The 23,558-nt window shown below is 45.9% G+C and overlaps 1 protein-coding gene across 2 annotated transcripts in view; it reads right to left on the reverse strand.

Annotated features, from left to right (window-relative positions):
- Positions 1–22,894, reverse strand: part of PPP2R5C (protein phosphatase 2 regulatory subunit B'gamma) — a 1,570,607-nt gene extending 1,547,713 nt beyond the window's left edge. Inside the window, exon 1 of one of the 2 annotated variants that reach the window (XM_069637762.1) lies at positions 22,695–22,894. In XM_069637762.1, coding sequence (XP_069493863.1) covers positions 22,695–22,721 — 27 coding nt within the window. In that variant the 5' untranslated portion in view covers positions 22,722–22,894. The remainder of the gene's footprint in view (positions 1–22,694) is intronic. The other variant, XM_069637761.1, reaches the window with a different exon arrangement.
- Positions 22,895–23,558: the final 664 nt, after the last annotated feature.

Genomic DNA, 23,558 nt, shown 5'->3' on the forward strand with positions numbered 1-23,558 from the left:
CCGAGTCCCACAATGCATATACTTGATGAGGTTAAGGGAAGGGACCAGAAAAGCGGGCCCACATGCCCCCGTTCAGACATGTCAAAGTACAGGGGGAAAGAACCACCAACCCTATTAAATGGAGTGAAGAAAATCCAGGAAGGTGCACTATCAAAGATCTAGGCCAAAGATGCCAACTCCCCCGGGGAGCTACAAGCAACAGAGGTTCAACCAGCTCTAGGAGAAAGGCCTTCGCAAGACGAGCAAGACCAGCCGGTGACATAAATGTTTCTAAGGCTGTATTCGAATGACTTTGACGAAAAATAGCGAATAAAGTGCAAAAACAGATGGCCATTTTACGAGAGGATCTAGCGGAGGGGCTGCAAGAAATAAAACGTGACAAACAAAATGGAAAAAAGGGTGGACATTAACAAAGGAGCTATCCAAGAATTTACTGAAGATGCACATGACACCCTGCTGAAGAGCCTGGCAACGGCGACCCACAATCTTGAACTCCAGGCTGAGGACCTGGAAAATAGATCCAACATCTGACTCAAATGTCTCCCGAGGAGGTCCAAAAGCATTTTCACAGACCTCTTGGAAGCAGAAGACTCCCCGTAAATAAAATTTGATAGGATCCATAGGGTGGGACCTCACAGGCAAGAACCAGGGGTGAGACCAACGGATGTCTTGGCAGCCTTTCATGAATACACAATTAAGGAACGGATACTCCTCAAAGCAAGAAAGATGAAGCAGATAACCTGCAATGGGGCACAAACGTATCTTTTCCAGGACATAGCCCAGTCACCACTTAGCAAGAGGAAAAGAATGGCTCAGATCCTGTCAGTCCTAAGAGGCAAAGGCGTGCGTTACAGATGGATGTTCCCATTTGCTTTTCTCTTTGACTGGCAGGGGAAGCAACACAGAATCATGGACTACGAAGAGGGTGCAAGACTTCTGGGGATCGATCCAACCTCCAGGGCACGCCTCGGACGGTCATCAAAGCAGCCGTAAACCCTGGGAATGGTTGACAGTGAGAATCAAACGCTCTGAGAGAGGGGGAATTTCAGCCACATTTAAAAAGGTCCTACTGCAGGAAAACAACAGAAGGGAATTTGTCCGCTGAATGATCAGCAGCATAAAGGATACAGGGGCACATGAAAAACCTAAGCCTGGGGAGGAGAAACAACTACAGAGTCTATATAGATGATCCTGGCGGGGGAGGGAATCTTTGAATGGGTTTGGGAGAACCTGTTGTGTATTGGTCTGGGAGAAGTGAAGGGTTCAATCCTCGAGACACCGAATAGAGGGGGGCTAGAGGCTGGTTGAATCCACCTAGACGAGGGATTGGGAGGGCGCCACCCAGACGAGGGTTTGGGAGGGCAGGCACTTGGGGGGAGTCCGGACAAGGGTCCATTGGGAGACAACGAACACAGGAACACCTAGGGGACAAAGGCTGGAGACAAAAAACTCACACTCGTATCCCTTACCTTCAACGGGTTAAACTCCCCAATTAAAAGGAAAATAAATATTGAAAGATTCCTGTAAAGGGAACAACATAATAGCCCTAATGGAAACCAACATTCACACCAGGGACCGAGATAGAATAAGGTTTTGAGACTACAGCTGAATCTGCCAATATACGGTAGCCACGATATATGCTCCCAATTCAGGACAGGATGCATTCATTCAAAAAGCTCTGAACAGGCTAAAGAAATGTGCAAAGGTCCCCATTATCCTAACAGAGAACTTCAACATTGCGTGGGACCCTGCAAGGGACAGAAGCAAGAAGGGCTTAACCACACAGGGAAACCTTTGGGGTAGCTCATGGAAAAAATACAAAATCTAGCCCTAATGGATGTATGGAGGGAGAAAGAGGGGGATAAGGAAGGGTACACTTTCTACTCTCACGTCCACCGCACACACTCCACGATAGACTATGTGTGGGCATCTGTTGGTCTTCTGAGTCGGATAATGGGGATAAGTGTGGAAACAATAGTACAGTCAGATCACAAATCCATAAAACTAACACTGAAAATGTCAATATCCAGAGTTCCTGTACAAGGATGAGAAACTAATTCAAGAGGTTACGGAAGGGATAGTGGGTTTTTTCGAAGACAACAAAGCTGCGGATACAAGGCCGCAGACAAGGTGGGATGCATTTAAGGCGACACTAAGGGGGAAGAGTATAGCCATTAAGGCACAGAGCGACAGAGACTAGAGGAAATTAACTTGGAGGGGAAGCTTAAAGAGATAATGACCCGGATGGGAGCGGGTGAAAGCGGGGAGACAAGGAGGGAATATAGGACAATAGGGAACAACTAGGCCTAATGCAGACTAGGGCGGTGGAGCGCGCCCTTCTATCCCTTAAACAGAAGTACTATATAAAAGCAAATAAGTCAGATAGGTTACTCACCAGGTTGCTGAGGTGAGAGGAGAAGGCAAAAACTACACTAAAAATAAAAGTCAGAGGGGACAACACAAGCACTAATACGGAGGATATTAAAACAGTTCTTCAGTTATTACACCGAGCTCTATAGCTCGGACTACCTGCTGCCACAAGCACAGGAGAGGCAATCCCTAGAATGGGATATAACTAGCGAGGAAATCCGAGTGGCAATAAAAGCATGGCCCTCCAATAAAACCCCAGGCCCAGAAGGATTCACCACTGAATTCTACAAGGCACACAGGGAAACCCTCTTACCACACCTAAACGCCTGCAGAGGCCATCACACAAACCGTGGAAGAGGCGAAAGTGGTTCTCCTCCCAAAAAGGGAAAAAAGACCCAACAGAAAGCATCTCGAATCGGCCAATTGCCTTAATTAATGTAGATGCCAAAATGTATACAAAGACATTGGCAACTAGGCTCAATCAAATCCTCCCATAAATTGTTCAAGCAGACTAGTCAGGTTTCATTAGGGGTCGGCAAACCAGTGAAAACATCAGAAGAATTGCGCATCTCATAGAAAAAGCTACTAACAAAAAGGTTCCAGCTCTCCTCATAGCCCTGGACGCTGAGAAAGCTTTCAACCGGGTTGAGTCGGGGTTCCTTTTCCCAACCATGTAAAAGATGGGATTCGGGGACAAATTTTTGGCTAGGGTTAAAGCTAACTACAAAAACACTCTCTGATGCAATTAGCCATAAATGGCCAATTAACGGAGCCAGGCACAGTTCAACGTGGCACAAAACAAGGCTGCCCTTTGTCACCCCTGCTTTATGCGATACACTTAGAGCCCCTCTTGGCATTGGTAAGAGCTAATAAGGAAATAGAGGGTGACATTTGGGGGGAGAGAATATAAAATAGCTGCATTTGCGGACAACTGGTTGCTATCAATAACTCACCCAGAGAACTCCCTATGGGCAATAGACAATGAGATGCAGCTGTGGCAGGGCTAAAAATAAATGCACACAAGTCCGAAGTATTACATTTGACAATCCCAAAGGAAACAGAGCTTAAACTCAAAAGAGAGTCCTCGTACAGATGGGTCGAGAAGACTATAACTTACTTCGGAATCAAATTAGCAAAATTGACAGAAGAGCTTTAAATGGCAAATTATCCGCCCCTGCTAGAATCCGTTAAGAGTAAATTGATCGACTGGGGTCCCTTGTCCATAACATGGCTAGGCAGAATAAACGTGCTAAAGATGGTTATACTTCCCAGGTGTTATACTATTTCTCGGCTCTTCCAATACACGTATCTGCCTCCCTATTTAGGGCTATCCGAAAACATACAATTAGATTTGATTGGAGTAACAGGAGACCAAGGTTAGCGAAAAGGGTAATGATGATGCCCAAGAATAGAGGGGTATGGGGAACCAGATTTTAAAGCCTACTATTTGGCTGCGCAAATTAGAGTGATCAGAGATTGGCAGATCGGGACAGGATTTGGACACCAATGTATAGGGTAGTAGCAGGTGAGAACTTGGAAGAGGTACTATGGAAGCCCAAGGCAGAGAGACCGGCCAAAATGTATAGCAGCACAATACTCTCTCTAGTCGGAGACACCTGGGATTAAACTATTAAACGCGCCCACATCACCTCCTTCCCGTCCCCGCTAACGCCGATCTTTAGCAATACACAATTTACCCCGGGGTGGAAGGGCAACATGTTTAGCAAATGGCAGGAGGGAGGTTGCCAAAACATCTGAGACATGCTTGAAGGGGTACAGGTGAAATCTCTCAACCAATGTAAGGCAGACTGTGACGGTTTATTGAGAAGCCACTTTCAACACTGGGAGTTCCTTCTCTCCCAACTCAAGTGGTTATGCAACAAACTATTTAACAGATTCTTTTTTTTGCCCTATCTCAGGCACATATCATGCCCCTTGAATCTATCTCCCCTGAGCTAACAATGAGCCAAGAACCAGGCCGGTGTACAGGAAATATACTGCTATTTATTTAAATTAACAGTAAAAGAAATTAGCACGAAAATATCGAACACACCACTTTATCCGTGGCACAACACAATCAACTTCTCTCAGCATAAATAAATCACAAAAGTGAGTTAAAAAGAACCCAATCATAATTGTACACTTTCTGCCAATTTCACTTCAATAATTACACTGAATATAATTTCGCCCAAACATTTGGTCTAAAACAAACACATAACCTAAGGATCTACACAGTTTCCCCCCCACACCCACTATAAAAGGAAAGGATTCAAGACAAGCAGACTCCCCCCACCTTTTGGTTTTCCAGGGCTTAGTTCTACTTACATAGCATGCCTATGTTTAAGGTTCATGAAAGCCAGCTACATCTCAGGACACTCTGGAAAGATAGGGCAGGGGTCTGGTCACTCCACTCTCAAATATGACCTCTCACTCCCCACCACAGGACCCAGTCAGCTTTGAGGCCTTCCTACAAATAGACAGCTCCAACCAGATGCACTCTCAGCAATCTCCTCTGGTGTCTCCTTACAGCTGTCAGATGGTAAGTTTCAGCAACCTTCCCGATGGTCTGTCTTTTCTCTCTGTCCTCCTGTCTTTCTCCTTTTCTGTTGGTCCGTTTTTTCTGTGTCCTGTCCTAGCACAGTCTCCCTTATATAGCAGCAATGACATCAACAATTTTACAATCTTGGGGAAGTAACCTGCAATAATCCCTGCCACTATGATTGGACAGTTACCCACTCTCTCCGCCCCAACCCAGCCTCCAAGTCAGGATTGGTTTAGATGTCTGGAGCAACATATGCTATTCCCATTTCTCATCATCCTTTGTTCTCCTTTCAACCTTTTGGCAAAAACTAGTTATGTATCACAACTTCAGAATTCTACTAGCAACTGCCATACTAAACACATTTCCTGATTTATCTAATCATGGAGAATTAGATAAGCCGACCACCAAATCCGTACGATGTAGGACGGCAATGTGGCACCTTTATGCCATTTCCAGAAAAAGCACAACAGTTATGAATATGTAAGTTATTAAGCATATCTCTAATTTCATTTTCCACCCGCTCACCAACTCTCACTTTTGGAACATGTTCAGGTAAGCTGGAAACCTAGTTTAACAGGCCATTACAGTTCCCAGAGTCACAGGTAGATGCATTTTATATCCCCAAAATCGCCTAGAAATTGCATTAAAAAAATGGTACAACAATGAAATCAATCCACATCAAGGTTGCTGGGCAAAAGGCCTAAATGATAATAGTCCATTTAATATAATTGTGAATCTTCCTGTGGGACAAATGGCAATTTCTGCTTCCGGACATTTGTTTTCACTGGGTCAGCCTGTACCTTCATCAGTCTCCTTTGTGTTGGAAGCTTGCTCTTTGATGTGGGTGCCCCCATTTTCACACATATTAGTTGTGCTCCAGCCAAGGGTGACTTTCCTTGAAATCGCTGCTTTCAGAGCCAGCCGTCTGGAGAACTCTGAATCTTGATGATGATGATGCAGCACATTATTTTGTGGGTGGTCATTAGATGGCAGATGTGACATCCAGGCTGGAGGTGGGAGTTTTCCTTTGTGAAGTTTTGCCTACAGCCAGAAACAGAGTCTGCCTTGGGATGACATTTTCATGAAGACAAAGTGGTTCTTCAAATGTCACTGGAGGTTTGTAGGTGAAATATAATATACATTGCTTTTGTGAATCCACACATCATGTTTTGTTTTCCTGGCATTTATTTTTCTGTGAGCAGTGATACTTTTTCCACCTTCGCTTTTTTAAAGCCGTTTATTTGCACACACATGTGCAGGCCATTTTTGTTTTCAATGTTTAAAAATCCTGTTTTCCATGTGACAGGGATCTTTGATTCCTCCTTCTTTTGTAAATTAAAATACTACGTGTCCATTGGTAATGACAGGTAGGCCCCTTTCCACATGTCTCTAACTTTACTTGAAAAACAAAAACAAAAGCCAGGCCAATTTTGTTTCAGTGTTTAAAATCTTGCTATTCATGTTAAAGGGGCTTCTGTTTAGGTCCTTTAAATGCACCCCACTGGACTTTGGGTGGGAGAAGAGGAGTGATTCTGATATACACAAATAAGGCACTGGCTCCAGCACCCCCTTATGAAAGAGGCAGTGACGCGCAAATTAACCCCTTTTGAGAAATACCTAAGCACAGATCCCGGGGACAGGCGGGTAGTAGCAACAATATTTGCACACAAAAATGGGGGAGGACCCATCCCAAAGGAAATACATGAAACGATGGGAAGTGATCTCAGAGGAAACTGACTGGGTAAAATAATGGTCGAACATTCCGAAGCTTACGAGGTCCCTCCATATCCAAGAAATATGGGTAAAACTGGTCCTAGAGTGGCACTTAACCCCAGCAAAACTCCACAAAATGTACCTTCGGGTATCAAAGCACTGTTGGAGGGAATGCGGGATAGAGGGAACATGGAGCCACATATGGTGGGAGTCTCTCCATATACAAGAAAACTGGGGGGTGATACAGGAGGCAATAGAACGAACCTTGGGGGTGAAGAGTAGATGTAATAAAGGCTTGGCACTTATAGGCCTGGATGGTGCACTGGAAGAATTAACCTCAAAAGCAGAGGGCAAGGTATATGTCAACTTGATGATGGTGGGGGCACTGGCATTAGCACAAAAGGGCATTAACACAAAAGATGTAATCTAAGGCACCCCCAATGGAACACGAATGGGTCGGGAAAATATGGAACTTTACAGCGCTCAAATGGTTAACCTACTCCCTGCAAGGAGACCATCGAAGCTACGTGACAGATTGGTCGAAGGTCCTGGAGTTCTTACAGTGTGGGCCCAGGGGGTCCTGGTGCCCAAGGAGAATGCACCTCTTAGGACTGGTTTGACCTCCTCAAGCCCCTCAAACCAGGTGGGAGGGGGGCCAGTGCGGGACCAGGACACGCACATGTCGCATAAGCTCGCTGACGTTGTGGAGAAGAGATGTACAGGAGTAGAGAGAAGTACCATGGATCATTTTCCGGACATAGGAGGTAGGTTCAATTAACATTGAAATGTATTGTTTAAAAATGAAGATAAAATGTCATGTTAAATAAAAAAGAAATGTCTACATGGAAAGGATTTAGCAGATACCTACGTGCCATGAATCTCGTGAAAGAATTAATCTACATAGATAAGCCCTATTGAGTCGTAAAAAAGAACGCCATTTGATCGACACTAGACCCACACCTACTGCAGAACCGGATAGTCCTGGAAGGTGGTTGCTCGAATACCACATAAAGAAGAATGTGGGAGTTTAAGTACCTGAAGACGCTCAACCGAAAGTTTGGCGCTTTCAACATAGATATAGCAATTGTGACACACTACGGTACTTGGAGCCTGAGACTGCCAAAGCAACTACATCAACCAAACTGCCATTACCACTTTTTGCATATAGCTTTTGCACACTATGTTTAATAACTCAGAAGTATTGAGCACAAGTGCAAACTGAATGGCAACCTTGGATGCCTAGACTCAAACGGTTGCTACCGATTTTCTAGCATGAAGCACACTCGGCCAATAGTGAAAATGGCACAATTCTAAAAGTGGCAACATATTTTTGAATAGACCACTCTGCATGCAACCCAATAAGGCACTTTCGAGTATGAGACACAGTAAGATAAAAATGAACAATGCACCATGTAAGCCTTGGGAACATGTCTGTATTGGTGGCATCGTGTGCAGGCCGGTATGCTCAAGCAACCCTGGCCTACTAGAAGAGCATAGCAAAGCGTGCTGGCTGCACTCTGACACTGTTTTAGTTTCAACACAAATCTGCAGTGTGCCATTCTTAGGCCAGTGTGGTCAATACAATTACTGCAGGTAATTGTTTGGGTGTGGCTTCCAGGAAGATGCAAGCAAACATTGTTTTGGAACCTCTGGAGGCTAGTTGAAGCAATGGCATTTTTTTAACCAACTTTGTTTGTCTTTGTCTCTGTTAAAAATGAAAATAATCAGTTGTAATTTGTTCTGTGATACATTTCTACCGTCATTATTCCACTTTCAACTGTATTAGAAGCCTCAGTATTGTCTTCAGTTTTCTGTCCCATTGAACTTTCCCCCCTCCTAACCTCACCCCTCCCTCCACTTTACACCCTCTCCCTCCCCTTACCCTTATCTTTGCCAAAAGAACTTGGTTCTTAACTCTACTTCTTGAGCCAAACTACCAGCTATGGTCCCTCTAAGTCTCTTCAGCGGATATGGATGTTCCTGAGTAATCTCGGTTTGAAGTAGTAAGCCTCTCCTTCCCCTACATAATCCTGGAGGGGTTCCCATATCGCATGAAATTTCAAATACTTTCCAGATTTTGTGGCACAGATGTTTTCCATTGCCATGACTCCCTACACCTTGACCCACCACCAAGGCGTGGTGGGGCCCTCCACCGTCTTCCACAGTTGGGCTACTGTCATTCTTGCTCAATAAGTGAGTTATGAGCGCTGTTCTATTCCCGGATGCAGTGTATTTTATTCCCGCTACTACACCTAGCAGGATTACCTTTGGTGACCATGGCATTTCAGTTTCCGTTATGTCTCGAATATGCCCCAGGATTTCTTTCCAATACGCAATCATCTTCAGACACGACCACCACATATGGAACATGTCACCTCTTTCCCCACATTGTCGCCAGCATTCTTGGGGGTACGTAGGGACCATTTTATGTAGGCTTTATGGGGGCATATACGATTGGTAGCAGAGTTTATACGCCGATTCTTTGATTGACGTAGATTTGGATAGTTTATGCGCCCTTGTCCATATTTGACCCCATTCTTCCTCTGTGATCTCCTCCCCCATATCCCGCTCCCAATCCTTCATATATTGGAGGGTATCTGCTGCGTGTGCCTTGTCTAGGAGTTTGTATAGTCTGGTTATCCCTTTCATGGATATTCCCTCCCGCATTGTTAATTCAAGGCCCACCAGGGGGGGTCGTAGCCCGGCCTTCTTTACTGCTGGATGCGGGACCCAGTGGTGTAATTGTATGTATTTTTATCTGTGGTTTTTCGCTAATATCAAATTTTTCCTTGCAGTCCTCAAATGAGAGTGGGGCGCCATCCTGGTACATATCTTGTAGTGTCAGCGTTTCAGCTTCCCCCCATCCTACCCAAAATCTTCTATAGAGTCCCGGTGAAAAGTCAGCCTTATGTGTTAGGGGGGATAATGGGCCCATACCTTGTGTACCTTTCTCCCCCAGATTGCTAAATCCCAGCTGCGCAGGGTCATCTTAGTGGCCTCCAGTAAAGTTCCCTCCTTTTCACTGGCACTCGGCTTTAAGAATTGTAATACTTTTAGTGGGGTCGCTGTTGATGCTTGTTCTATCTTTCCCCCAACCAGGTAGAGGGTCCTGGCCCGCCCATTTTAGCATTGGTGTCAGTTGTGCTGCCAATATATACCTCCCAATGTCTGGAACATCCGGCCCTCCGAGTAGCATTGGTCGCATCAGGATCTGTCTTTGGATCCGAGGTTTTTATTTTTCCAAATGAAGTTGAACACAGCCTTCTGTAGTTCCTTAATTAACCTTGGGGGTAGCTCAACAGGGATTGAGCTCACCACATATAGTAACCTGGGGAGCAAGGTCATTTTTATTGCCGCTATTCTTGCGAACCATGAGAGTTCCTGGACATCCCATCTTTGCAGGTCCTCCTAGAGACGCTTCCAGAGAGGTACAATATTTGCCTTGAAAAGGTTCCCCAGTTCTTTAGTGACCTGAACCCCTAAGTACTCCAAGGAAGAACTGCTTTTCCCACTTTACAGGGTAGAGTTTCTCCATGGGAGCTAAATCTCTTATCTGTGATATTTAATTCCTTAGATTTTGAGTAGTTTATTGTGAACCCTGAACCCGTTGCAAATCTCTGCAGTTCCTTGATGATCCTAGGTAGTGTGTTTATGGTATCTGCTATGTAGAGGATATCATCTGCGTAGAGTGCAATCTTATTTTGGAACTCCTCGCTAGGCACCCCTTTGATGTTTGGGTCTCTCCTTATTCCGATTGTGAATGGTTCCATTGCCATCGCAAAGACCAAGGGGGAGAGTGGACAGCCCTGTGGTGTGCCTCTCCTAATGTTGACTCCTTCGAAGGTGTAGCCGTTTACCAGAAAATGCGTGGACGGGTGCTGCTAATTTGCCAACACCATCTTAATGAATGTCGGTCCACAGCCAACCCCCTCCAACACCAACCTCAAGTATTCCCAATCTATACTATCAAAGGCACGCCTAGCGTCCAGGGCTGCTATTGAGAATTTTTGATTCTTCCTCGTACCCCACTCGATAATATCAATCGCCCGTCTAACGTTATCTTGCGTGTGTCTCCCTTTTAGGAAGCCTGCTTGGTCCTCATGTATTATTTCTGGTAGGACTGTTATCAAACGGTTTGCCAAAATTTGTGCATACAATTTTGCATCCGTATTAAGGAGAGCAATGGGGCGGTAGCTAGCACTATTTACGGGATCCTTTCCAGGTTTTAAGGGTAATATTGTGGCTGAGTACCCCATATCTATCGAAACCGACCCCGTATCTCTGATCACGTTAAAGAGGCGAGTGAGGGGGGTTATTAACTGTATGTGGAACATTTTATAATACCTGTTTCCTAGGCCATCTGGGCCCGGTGCCTTCCCTTTGGGCAGGGCTGCTATCGCCTCGCTAACCTCCTGAACTGTGATTCGTTCTCCTAGTCTATTTCTGTCTTGTTCTGTGATTTGTGGCAACTATATTGCAGAAATATAGGATATTTGTCCCGCTTTATTCAGATTCTCATTAGCCAGTAGCCCCTCGTCGAATTTGGCCATTGTTTCTAATTTCTCTTTGTCCACTGTTTGCAGTCCCCCCGCCCGACTATTTTTCAGCCTGATGATGTTGTTGCGCGCCTTCTGTTTGCGTAATTTAGCTTCTAGAAATGTATTCGCTTTCCCTCCGTGTATATAGTATGATTGTTTAGTATTTAGTAATGCTTGCGCAGTTCTATCTGCAATGTGATTTTCTAATTTGGCTCTGATCTTTCTAAGTTCCTGCACGGTCTTAGGCATCTGACGGGACTTATGAAGTCTTTCTGCCTCCCTCAATTCTACCTCAAGTTTACATGTTACGAGGGCTTTCTCTCTGTTGTATTGCGCCGCATGTGCAATAAATTCCCCTCGGACTACCGCTTTCCCAGCATCCCATACCACCCTCCAGTCAACCTTACCATTGTCATTTTCCTGAAAATAGTTTTTTATGGTGTCCTCCATGTGTGTTCCGAGTGCAATATCTCTCAAGATTATTTCATTTAGTCTCCACTGTGGTCGGGGCCAGTGTCCTGTCCCATTCATTTCTATATGGATGGATACTGGAGCGTGGTCAGAGAGGTACTAGACCCCGATTTCTATTTTCGTGACATTGGGGATTAGTGAGGAAGAGAATAGGATCATATCTATTCTAGAGTATCCCCCCATGTACCACCGAAAAAAGCATGTATTCTCTGTTTTACCCCTGGAAAAACTGCCATGTTTCGATCATCCCCAAATCTCTAAAGAGCTTACCCAGGCCTGTTCTTCTGGTCCGCAGCCGTTGGTGGGAGTGCTTTATCTAATTTTGGGTCCATTAAACAGTTAAAGTCCCCCCTATAATCAGTTGGCCCTCACACCACCATCCCACTTTCTGAAGCAGTCTGGAGATGTACAGATCTTGCTGTTTATTAGGTACATAGACTGCTATAATTGTATATATTTGACCTTTGTGCCTTTGACCCCTACGTACCTACCCTCCTCATCCCTTATCATGTGTTGTTTGTGGAAACCTAGGCCGCGACTGCATAGGATTGCTACTCCCTTTGATTTTTTTCCCACTTGAGGCGAAATATTGGAGCAGATATGTTCTACTTCGCATCCTCTTTTCATCCTTCTGGAGGAGGTGCGTCTGTTGTAGGATCGCTATTGCAGCGTGCATCGCCTCTAGTGTGCCCAGGATTGCTCTACGTTTGGCGGGGGAGTTCAGCCCCTGTACGTTAATTGAAACTATGTTCGCCTCCTCCATTGTACCTTAGACTAGGATTATCTACCTGCCTCTCCCCTTGCTCCTTGTTCGGGGTCTCTTTGTGCTCCAATTCGGAATCTGCTTTCTCTCCCTGTAATGCTAGCTCATCTTTCTTACATGTCTTTTGGCTCTTTTCCCTCCCTCCCACCTTCCCTCCTCTACACCTCCAGCCGGGAGGGGTGCCTCTGACCGCAGCAGGGCCGACGTCTTCCCGCTCTTCTTTTCACGGCTGGGTCCGCTTTGCGTTGGCCCTCGAACATTCACTTACGATGGAGCTGGAGCCAAGAACTCTCTCACTTGTCCATAGTTGACCTTGATTCTCTGACTTTGCAGCCGCAGATGACATGCTTTGGGTTGCTTTTGATGTCGTCTGCACGGAGGACCCGAGGTGCACGTCCTCACAGTCCGTAGGCCATCTGGGAATCCCCAAAGCAATGGCATTTTAAATCTACCGTCTAGGTCACTATCTTGAGACTGTATGGAGAAGCTGTAAAACATGTTTTTTTTTCTCCAAACTGTGTTGTTGACTTTTACATTTGGTCATTTCTCTACAATACCATCAATATGCCTCATTACGAGTCCGGCGGTAACCTGCCGGTTTTTCCGGCTCGGTTACCGCCGGACTCGTATTACCATTCCGCCTCTGTGATTCCTGGAATTACCGGGGCATTATAACCCCAGTGACCCGGGAATTCCGGAGGCGAAATTCGGTAAATCCTCCCATTGAGTCCAATAGGACTCAATGGGAATGGGGAATATGGAAACACCGGCACCATCTTGTGATGGTGCCGGTGTTTCCATGTCCGCCTGCAGGCGGGCGGTGTTAAACCCGCCAGGTCAGACCTGGCGGGAACGACACCTCTGCCTGCAGGACTCGAGATCACCCGGTATGGAAACAACGGTGGCGGCGGGTTTACCGCCACCGTTATTTCCATACCAGGTGACTCGTAATGAGAACCAATGTCTTTTTCATACTGGGTGCCACTTACAAGACTGTTGTGAAGTGTTCGGACACACACATGCAAAGCAGTGAGAAAATAACGTGGCTCTACTTAGGGCCTCATCACGAGTTCGGCGGTATCCCGACTGGAATACCACTCAACTGTATTTACGTTACCGCCCACCCGTCCGGCAGTATAACCGCGGATCACGGGTTGGGCAGTAAATGTAATTCCCTATTGGGTCCATGGGGAATTGTCAGTGCAATTACCGTCTACGGTATTACCACGTGGTAATTGTGCCGAAAATCTGCATTTTTATGGCGCATTTACGCCCAGCTTAATGTAAATGCTGCCATATTCATGTTTGGGCGGACCCTTAAATGCGGTAAGGGCTACTGCCCAACTGGTCATGAGACCCTTAGAATGCAATTTCCCAGAAGTGGAGCGGATTTTTTTTTTTCCAGTAGGTGCGAGCACGAGCCTGCTTCTCCTCCCAATTGTATTGCTGTGCAGATAAAAGTAGACATGGGAAGACTGAATTCCTTGCATACCTTTTCCTGCAGCCGATGGAGTTTAAAGTACAGCTTATTGTTCCCTTTTCTATGTAAAAGATATGCCCAGCATTGTGTATTTCTCTGCTGCTCATTTTATTGTTTAACCACCATCTGAAGAAGCAGTCTTTTGAACGTTTGCAAATTTACAACTTTTATTTATTTATTTATATTTATAAAGCGCACAAGTGGCGCAGGGGCATCGTGGCGCTGTTACAGAAAACTTCACCATCTCAGCTTATTATGTTCAGTAAGTCCAATAAAAAAGTTGCAACAGTTGGATTCTGTTTAAGTCCACATTTTATTCAAAATAAAAAAGTACATTATTGCGTTAGAAAAATGAACCCACACGCTGGGCTTCTGCAGATGAAGTTAAGCTCCATTTTCGGTTTAAAAAGACATAGCTTCACCTGCGATTGCTGCTGCGGCGAGCCACATCTCCAGTAACTAAAAATCAGCTCCCCTCTTTTACAGAAGTGGTACATCGAGCTCAAAGTTCTGCTATAACGTTGGATATTGTTAAAGCCCTCTCAGGTTTGTATTGCATTCCCTTCTCTGTGCTTTTGCTTGGACTTGGGCTGCTTGGTATATTGAGGTGTGTGTAGTTAGCACTTGCCGGTTCTTTGCTTGTCTATGGTTGCCAATGTTAGCGTGAACAAGAAAAGAGGGCTCAATCCAAAACGAACTGTTCCATGAAGCAGAGTTCCTTTCTTTAACTAACTGCATTTTACCAAGAACCATCATAGAAAGGGAGGAAACGTCAGACAGGGGAATTGGTGTGGGGGTGTGTGTGTGTGTGTTTAAGAGGGGAAAAGAGGGGACAGATATAAGGTTTCTCGTCATTCTTCGTTTTCCTTGTATGTGACAGCTCTGAGCTGCAGCACGTAATTAAGCGTAAACTGCTATGAATTAAATTAACATCTGCATTGCATTATAGTAGAGCAGCTTTGCTTACATATGCGCGTTTTTGCAGTATAGTGTACTTTTTCCATGAAGTTTTTTTAAAACTGCTGTTTCTCCCTTTTCAGTGAGTGATCTTTCTTGTCTATTCCAGCCTATTCTTATAGCAGTGTGTGATCTTTCTGGTCTATTTCCAGCCTATTCTTATAGCAGCAGTGTGTGATCTTTCTTGTCTATTTCCAGCCTATTCTCATAGCAGTGGGTGATCTTTCTTGTCTATTTCCAGCCTATTCTTATAGCAGTGTGTGATCTTTCTTGTCTATTTCCAGCCTATTCTTATAGCATTGTGTGATCTTTCTTGTCTATTTCTAGCCCTTTCTCGTAGCAATGAGTGATCTTTCTTGTCTATTTCCAGCCTATTCTTATAGCAGTGTGTGATCTTTCTTGTCTATTTCCAGCCTATTCTTATAGCATTGTGTGATCTTTCTTGTCTATTTCTAGCCCTTTCTCCTAGCAATGAGTGATCTTTCTTGTCTATTTCCAGCCTTTTCCCATAGCAGTGTGTGATCTTTCTTGTCTATTTCCAGCCTATTTTTATAGCAGTGTGTGATCTTTCTTGTCTATTTCCAGCCTATTTTTATAGCAGTGTGTGATCTTTCTTGTCTATTTCCAGCCTATTCTTATAGCAGTGTGTGATCTTTCTTGTCTATTTCCAGCCTATTCTTATAGCATTGTGTGATCTTTCTTGTCTATTTCTAGCCCTTTCACATAGCAGTGTGTGATCTTTCTTGTCTATTTCCAGCCTATTCTTATAGCAGTGTGTGATCTTTCTTGTCTATTTCCAGCCTATTCTTATAGCAGTGTGTGATCTTTCTTGTCTATTTCCAGCCTATCATTATAGCAGTGTGTGATCTTTCTTGTCTATTTCCAGCCCTTTCTCGTAGCAATGAGTGATCTTTCTTGTCCATTTCCAGCCTTGTCTCATAGCAATGGGTGATCTTTCTTGTCTATTTCCAGCCTTGTCTCATAGCAGTGTGTGATCTTTCTTGTCTATTTCCAGCCTATTTTTATAGCAGTGTGTGATCTTTCTTGTCTATTTCCAGCCTATTTTTATAGCAGTGTGTGATATTTCTTGTCTATTTCCAGCCTATTCTTATAGCAGTGTGTGATCTTTCTTGTCTATTTCCAGCCTATTCTTATAGCATTGTGTGATCTTTCTTGTCTATTTCTAGCCCTTTCTCGTAGCAATGAGTGATGTTTCTTGTCTATTTCCAGCCTTTTCCCATAGCAGTGGGTCATCTTTGTCTATTTCTAGCCTATTCTTATAGCAATGGGTGATCTTTCTTGTCTATTTCCAGCCTTGTCTCATTGCAGTGTGTGATCTTTCTTGTCTATTTCCAGCCTATTTTTATAGCAGTGTGTGATCTTTCTTGTCTATTTCCAGCCTATTCTTATAGCATTGTGTGATCTTTCTTGTCTATTTCTAGCCCTTTCTCGTAGCAATGAGTGATCTTTCTTGTCTATTTCCAGCCTTTTCCCATAGCAGTGTGTGATCTTTCTTGTCTATTTCCAGCCTATTCTTATAGCAGTGTGTGATCTTTCTTGTCTATTTCCAGCCTATTCTTATAGCATTGTGTGATCTTTCTTGTCTATTTCTAGCCCTTTCTCGTAGCAATGAGTGATCTTTCTTGTCTATTTCCAGCCTTTTCACATAGCAGTGGGTGATCTTTGTCTATTTCTAGCCTATTCTTATAGCAGTGTGTGATCTTTCTTGTCTATTTCCAGCCTATTCTTATAGCAGTGTGTGATCTTTCTTGTCTATTTCCAGCCTATTCTTATAGCATTGTGTGATCTTTCTTGTCTATTTCTAGCCCTTTCTCGTAGCAATGAGTGATCTTTCTTGTCTATTTCCAGCCTTTTCCCATAGCAGTGGGTGATCTTTGTCTATTTCTAGCCTATTCTTATAGCAGTGTGTGATCTTTCTTGTCTATGTCCAGCCTATTCTCATAGCAGTGTGTGATCTTTCTTGTCTTTTTTCAGCCTTTTCTGATAGCAGTGTGTGATCTATTTCCAGCCTTGTCTCATAGCAATGGGTGATATTTCTTGTCTATTTCCAGCCTATTCTAATAGCAGTGTGTGATCTTTCTTGTCTATTTCCAGCCTATCAAAGCGAGCCCTCGCTGCTATCCGGGGTATTCACGGAAATGATGAAGTTGGAGTGCAAGCAGGAAGCTTGGCAAGTCGCCGGCAAAGAGAGAGTGCACCCGCACAAGTGCAGAATACACCTTCCGTGTCCTGTGAAGGGTTGATAACCTCCAATTTAGCAAGAGCCGTTGGCTTCCATCCTTGTTCACCCTTGCTACATCCCCAGTCAGCCGAGTTGAGCATTCTTTGCGCCCCTCAAGTTGGAAAAAGCCACTAGGGCAACGGGGCAGGTATGTGGCTTTGCCCCGGTGGATATGCGGAACGTGGAATCTCGCATAGGCGCCAATGTCAGAGGAAACGGGCCTTTTTACAACCAGGCCGTGAGACTTTGTTTGCAAGCGGCTGCCCCTGCGAAGTCAACGAAGGGCCTTGCAAGGACCAGACAGAAACCCGCAGCTGCTGCCTCAGCCCTTCTGGGTGGCACACACACTTTATTTTTTGCACGGTCTTCGTTTCCACCAAGGCACCTCCAATGGGCAACAGTTTAATTAATGACTGCAGAAAACACCTTGAACAGCTTAGCACTGACCCTTTCCTTTAAAATGTCAGCTCTCGTTAAGCTTTAGTGTGCAAATACTACTGTGTACATTATACATTATAAGCATTGGCACAGCCAACAGTTTGGGCTTTTGCATAGACATTTGCTAGGCACTGATATAATGCTGCTACCTGCCCATGAGATGCAAACAGCTGGAAAATTGAGCCGTTACTATGGCATATGCCTATCTAATACCTCAAGCCAACACTTTCGGCATTGTCGTTGCTTGTTTTAAACAGGACGTCGGTGCATGGAACAAATATAAATCAAATGGCTGAAGGCACACTTGGTTAAGACATTATTATTACACCAATAGCAACTTTCAACTACAAATATGTCATTTACTCTCAGCAGACTGCTCAGGGAAAAAAAGCTAGCGGGCTTAAGTTTGAGATTACTGCTTGAAAGAGCAAGCTCAAAGAGGCCCCAGGAGGACATATGTTTGGTGGGAAGGGGCAGGTAGAGAGTGGAAATGGCAATGGAGATCAGCATTGCTATGGGCAGTCAGTGGGCAGGTAAATAACCAAACACTGGCCACAAGCTCAGTGTCCCTCCTCGCATGCCAGCTCCCTCCTACCTGCACTCCAATGCAATTGTCGACTTATAGGTAGTGCTTGAGGGTTCTACGTTATTTCGCCAAATGATTTTACATCGTGGGACTTTTCATCGCCACCCTTTCATCGCCAAAAACTCCTTTTTTAAAATGTTGTATCTATTTATGGGGGGGCTTTGCCCCCCCAAACCTCCCCCTTACTTAAATAATCATACCTCAAACCGCACCAAACACCCCCCCATAAAAAAGTTTTTAAAAATAGTTTTGGCGATGAAAGGATTGGCGATGAAAAGTCCCACGATGTAAAATCATTTGACGAAATGCGTGTATAACGTGCATGAGTGCCACATAACAGCCCAAACTAAAAAGCTACATGCATTTGTCAAATAGTGACTACAAGCAGAAGAGTTTATCATAAGGCCTCTTCTGGGGGTGTCTAAATCTTGACCAGAGCAAGAGCTGCAGGACAATTTATGGAGATCTCAAGCTGTGAAATAAATAACCATTCCTGGCATTTAGGCTCTTAAATTGCTTTCTTGATCGTGCAGTCAGGCATTTATAATGTGCAGAGGAATGCAAAATGACATGCACTAAAAATACCAGGATATACAGAAAACGAATTTAGGGCTATTTTTCTGCATGCGTTTAATAAACAAGAGTGACATTTAAGCTTTAGCGCCCTGAGGGTGGGATTCCCAGGCACTAGGGGCTCGGGAAGTCCAACTTAACAGCCCAAGTAAAGTGGTGGCATGAAGGAGAGTTTTAGGCAGCTAATACCCAGGAATTCCATCTCTTGGTGCACTAACGTTTTTAGCACCCACCCAAAACAGTTTATGGGAGACACATCCTCACTCTGATCACATTGCTAGAGAGACGGGACAGGCTGAGAGTAGGTGCAGCAGAAAAATGTGATGCCTGTGAGGGATTCGACCATCCGCATGGGGAGTGTGCGTTCGCCTGGGCTTTTTTAATTTTTGGAATTGAAAATGAATGATAGATGATGGGAGATCAACCGCCAAAATGTTCCCTGCTCACTGAACAACAAACGCATAGTCAAGTGTACTCCTGGAGGACACAGCATGCAGGAGCCGTCCTCCCTTGTCATGTTCTGCTGGAATGTGACATCCTCAGGTACATCAAAAGCATTTCAGAGTGGGCAAGGCGACAACTTCCTCCGGCCATGGCCAGCCCAATAAAAATATCGAAGGCTCCATGGATCTGCCTCTCTATTGTCTAAATCTGCTGGCGGCAGCACATAGTGATAAGAGTTAATTGAAACAGGCCTGCGACAGGCTTGGTCGCAGAACAGACAAAAGGGAGGCAGGACTAACACCTCATGCAAGCCAGTGAATGGCAACTCTGGGTCCACTATTTACCGAAGCCAACCCCTGCAGAGAGGACCCCTTTCAGAGGGAAGACGTATGTGATTTAAGGGAGACAGGAAGTCTGCTCTCATCACAAACTTCAAGGGAGACCTGCGCTTTGATCAAGAGTCCCAGAGGGCTCAGTTTAACAGAGAGCCACTTTGATCTATAACAGACAGGAAGATGGGTGGATCTTAGGAGTACATGTTGTAACCCCTTACCTTTCCTGTTGCAAACCACTCTGGTCCTGACCTCATGCATAACAGAAGATTGTTGGTGGGGACCCAGGATTGGTTCCTTAAGGTAGGCTTAGCCTGAACCAATCACTGGTGCCCATTTGACTGTAAAACAGGGCTCAACCACTCACTTAGCAGATCTTCCCATGACTTTGAAAGGAGAAAAACGAAGGACTCATATGGACCCTGGCTGAAAGTACAATCTGCCTTACATCTTCCACCAGTGAAGGAAGGCCAAGATTTCCGCGAGGGAATCAAGATCCCTCCCCTACACATCTCCCAGGGAACAGAGGGAGATACCGGACTCAGAGGACCTGTCCAGTAGCTCCAGAACTGGTACCCAGCCATCACACAGCGTGCCCTTCTAGGTTCTGCCACAAGCTTCAGAGACTTGCCTGCAAACACTCTCCTCAGGATGACACAAGACCAACAAAGAAGCTAGGAGGAGTGCCACAACAAGCATCGACCACATTCACATACTTCCCTGCTCTGAAAGGATTGGTCCCTGACAGAACATTCACTGCCCTTTCATACCAAAGAGGGGCGTTAGTACCAAGTTGAAACATTGCATTACAAAGAGGTGTTGGTCTCTGGTCTCCATTGTCACTTCCTGCACCCAGGCCTTCCTTGAAGCCAGCTAATTAACATTCTTCAGTATTCACGCCACCAGCAAGGTGTAACAATAGAGATGCAAATCCATCGGGCCTTGAAATGCTAATCAGTCTGCCCAGGGTCAGAGGCTTTTGATGTACCCACAGCCGTCAGATGTCACCTACACATGACAGGGGAGAGCAGCACTGGTAAGCTCTGTCCTCCCAGAGTACATGACTATTTTTCTGCAGTGAGGTGAGCATGGAAAATATGTGCGGGAATGGCCCCACATATCTCCCATCATTATTATTTTAAATAAACAAAAAATCAAATAGCCCAGGCGAGGGCACTCTCCCTGTGCGTAGGGTCCAATTCCTCACAAGTGGCGTAATGGTTTTGTGCATCTTTTTGCGTGCCAGTTTATTTTCCCACCGACACAAGGAGCATGAGGCATGGAGTAGTTAACATCTCTGCCATGTTTTCCTCCTCTGTCTTGTGTGAGCACTTTATTTTACAACTGCATGACATTTTCATGCAGGCATAAAACAAATGGATTCCTTTACAGTCTGCCTCTCATTGCACCTGCTAATGAACAGGTGAATTCCATAGGGATCAATTAGTAAAATCTGACTGCATGGTGTCATTTGCAGGCAGGGTTTACTTTTTTACAAAACTGAAAGTAAAGAGGATTATAGATTGTGCCTCGTTTTACTCTTTACTGTTGCACTCTGCCTTACAAAAATTCAGAATTGCAAGCAGGTGCGGTGGGGGCGGGGGGGGGCGCAATAGCACGTAAGTGATTCCCTGCATGCAAATTTTATTTATTTTAAGATCCCCCTCCTCTGTTACAAAATAACGTACCTTTATGCTACTTTAGACACCTTAAAATGAATTTAAGCTAACAACTTTTTGATTCAAATCATGATACTTTTACAGCATCAGGGTTAAGGATACAGTATGTGCATAATAAAAAAAGTTGTTGGTCCCATGGTTGCTGTGCTCCAAAAATGTGAGAGTGGGTGTAGCAAACAGTGGTGAATGTGTACGTGGATAGGTGTTGTGCTATGGACTTGAAGGGGGCAGTGGGAATGCTTGCAGAGAACATAGGTGTAGTGTGGAGCAGTGGATGCTAGTGAGTGTTATATCCGCCTTGCGTACCGCTATGCGGTGACGCAAGGCGTCTGAAAAAAAGGCCACGCCACCGCTCCGCAGAGGAAGTTCCGGGGTACCCGAGCAGCAACGAGGTGACCGTGTCTTTACTGCTCCTCGCGGAGCCGTGCAGCGAGGCCTACATGCCCGGGCCTATCCTCCCAATTTCCCGCCGACGCCTCAGCCGGAATCAGGGATCCAACAGTGAGTATGTTGTCGTGTTCAGGGTATGGCTCATCAGTCCTGCCAAGTGTTACACATCTGGTGTGACACTCACACATTTCTATGTCCTCTGTCATATTTCAGCAAGATGGAGGAAATGTCACAGAGAGGAGGGCTGCTGGAGCAGGAGGGAGTAGTATACTTAGATGGCTCATGCGCAAGACATCTGCGGCTCATCAGCATTTGTTTTTGTCTACGTAATGTCCCTCCATGGCCCTTATCTACCACTTGGCAGTCGCTCTGATCTCTTCCACAGCCCCTATACCCAGGACGTGTCCCTCATTCACTGAGTGCAAAGAAGGGCCTCTTTCTGTCATAATAGGGTAGTGTTGGCCGAATGGGAGCTGATTGATGGATAGAAGGCAAAAGGGCAAGGTGCTCATCATCCCTTTATCAGACTTGCCAATTGCAACACATCTAGGGCGACACCTAATTTAAGCTTGCCAAAAAATGCAACACATGGGAGAAGTGCTGAAGCAGGGATAATGCAAAACTGTGCTATGCCGAAGGTGGCTGCTGCTCATCTGTACCCTTTGCTCATCCAAGATGTCCTTTCACAGCCCTTATATGCAACCTGGGGATTACTCTTCTCGCATGTACCGCTGTAAACTCGGCAAAGCAGCTACTGTTTACTTTCAACAAAAATGTGGTTTGGCTGTCGGCATCAGTCCCTTTAAGTTTCACTTAAAATGTCACAAACACATGGAAAGCTCACACAGAAGTACACTGCAAACATGTAAATGTCACACGCTCACAAACTGCAAACTTGGCTGATGCGGAAGTGCTGCGCGGAGCTGTAATCAATGCTGACACCATGGTGATGGGAGTGGGCGGGGCACATTCCTACACATCAGAGGATGCTTCTCGGCCCCAGTGCACGGGGCGGTGGTGACAGCTCGACTGACAGTTCACTTCCTGCAACTTCCAGCTGCTTGCGTGGGGTCTCCCAGAGGGCGCGTGCCGGCCGGAGAGCCCCACACGCTGTCACACACACCCACCCACCCACCCACGGAGCCCCGTTCCCCGAGAGGCCGCTCCCGCACTCACTTTCTCCTTCTTGGTTTTGTTCGGCATTGCGGTTCCCCGCTAGCGCTCCCTCTCTCCTCCCGGTGGCAATGGTTATCCGGGCACAGGCGCGCTCTGGAGCCTGCGGGCGCTTCCTGGCTGCCCCACTCCGCCTTGCTGCAGCCTGGGGCCGCCGCCGCCGCCGCTGCCGCTGCCGCTGCCGCCACCGCCGCTGATGCAGCGTCCGCGACTCTGGGAAACGCTGGGCGCCCATTGGGCTTCCCGGAGCACGTGCGTCAGCGTCCCGCGGCCCCGCCCCCGCATCTGCCCCATTCTCCTGATGCTCCGGCTTCGAGCGTTGCCCGTCGCCCATGGTCCTGACTCCCGAGGCGGCGCCGAGCGCAGGTGCTGCCTTCCCTTCCCGGCGGGGCGGGCGCGCGTGAGAGCTCGCGGGTGGGCGCCATGGCCACACTCCCACAGCGCAGAGGTCCAGTCATGCGGGGCTTCCACGCTGCGGCGCCCGGCGTGAGGGGAGAGAAACTCTGTCAGCGTCCAGCGAAAGAGATGGGCGAGAATCAGGGGGACACTGGGCGCCGGAAGGAACGTGTGCGAGCAGCGAGCAGTCACTCGGTTGCAGCCGGTTTTGTGGAAACTAGCTAGCACGTCTTATGTAATACAGTTTTGATCATGATGACTCATGTGTAGGTCAATTTAAACAACTTGTAATGGTAAATGAACTTCCTGCAGAATACCACGGGTTAGAAATTGAGGGGAGCTCGTAGCTATTGAGCTCCTGCAGCATAGTCGAGTCTAGTTAGCTTGAAACCAACAGCTACCAGAAGCTACTTTTGGCTCCTAATGCCAGCTGGTGCCTTCCAAAGACGTAAATGTGACATTAACTTTGAG

This window comes from Ambystoma mexicanum, chromosome 14, assembly GCF_040938575.1.
Source record: "Ambystoma mexicanum isolate Mex_15411 chromosome 14, UKY_AmexF1_1, whole genome shotgun sequence".
Taxonomy (NCBI): Eukaryota; Metazoa; Chordata; class Amphibia; order Caudata; family Ambystomatidae; genus Ambystoma; species Ambystoma mexicanum.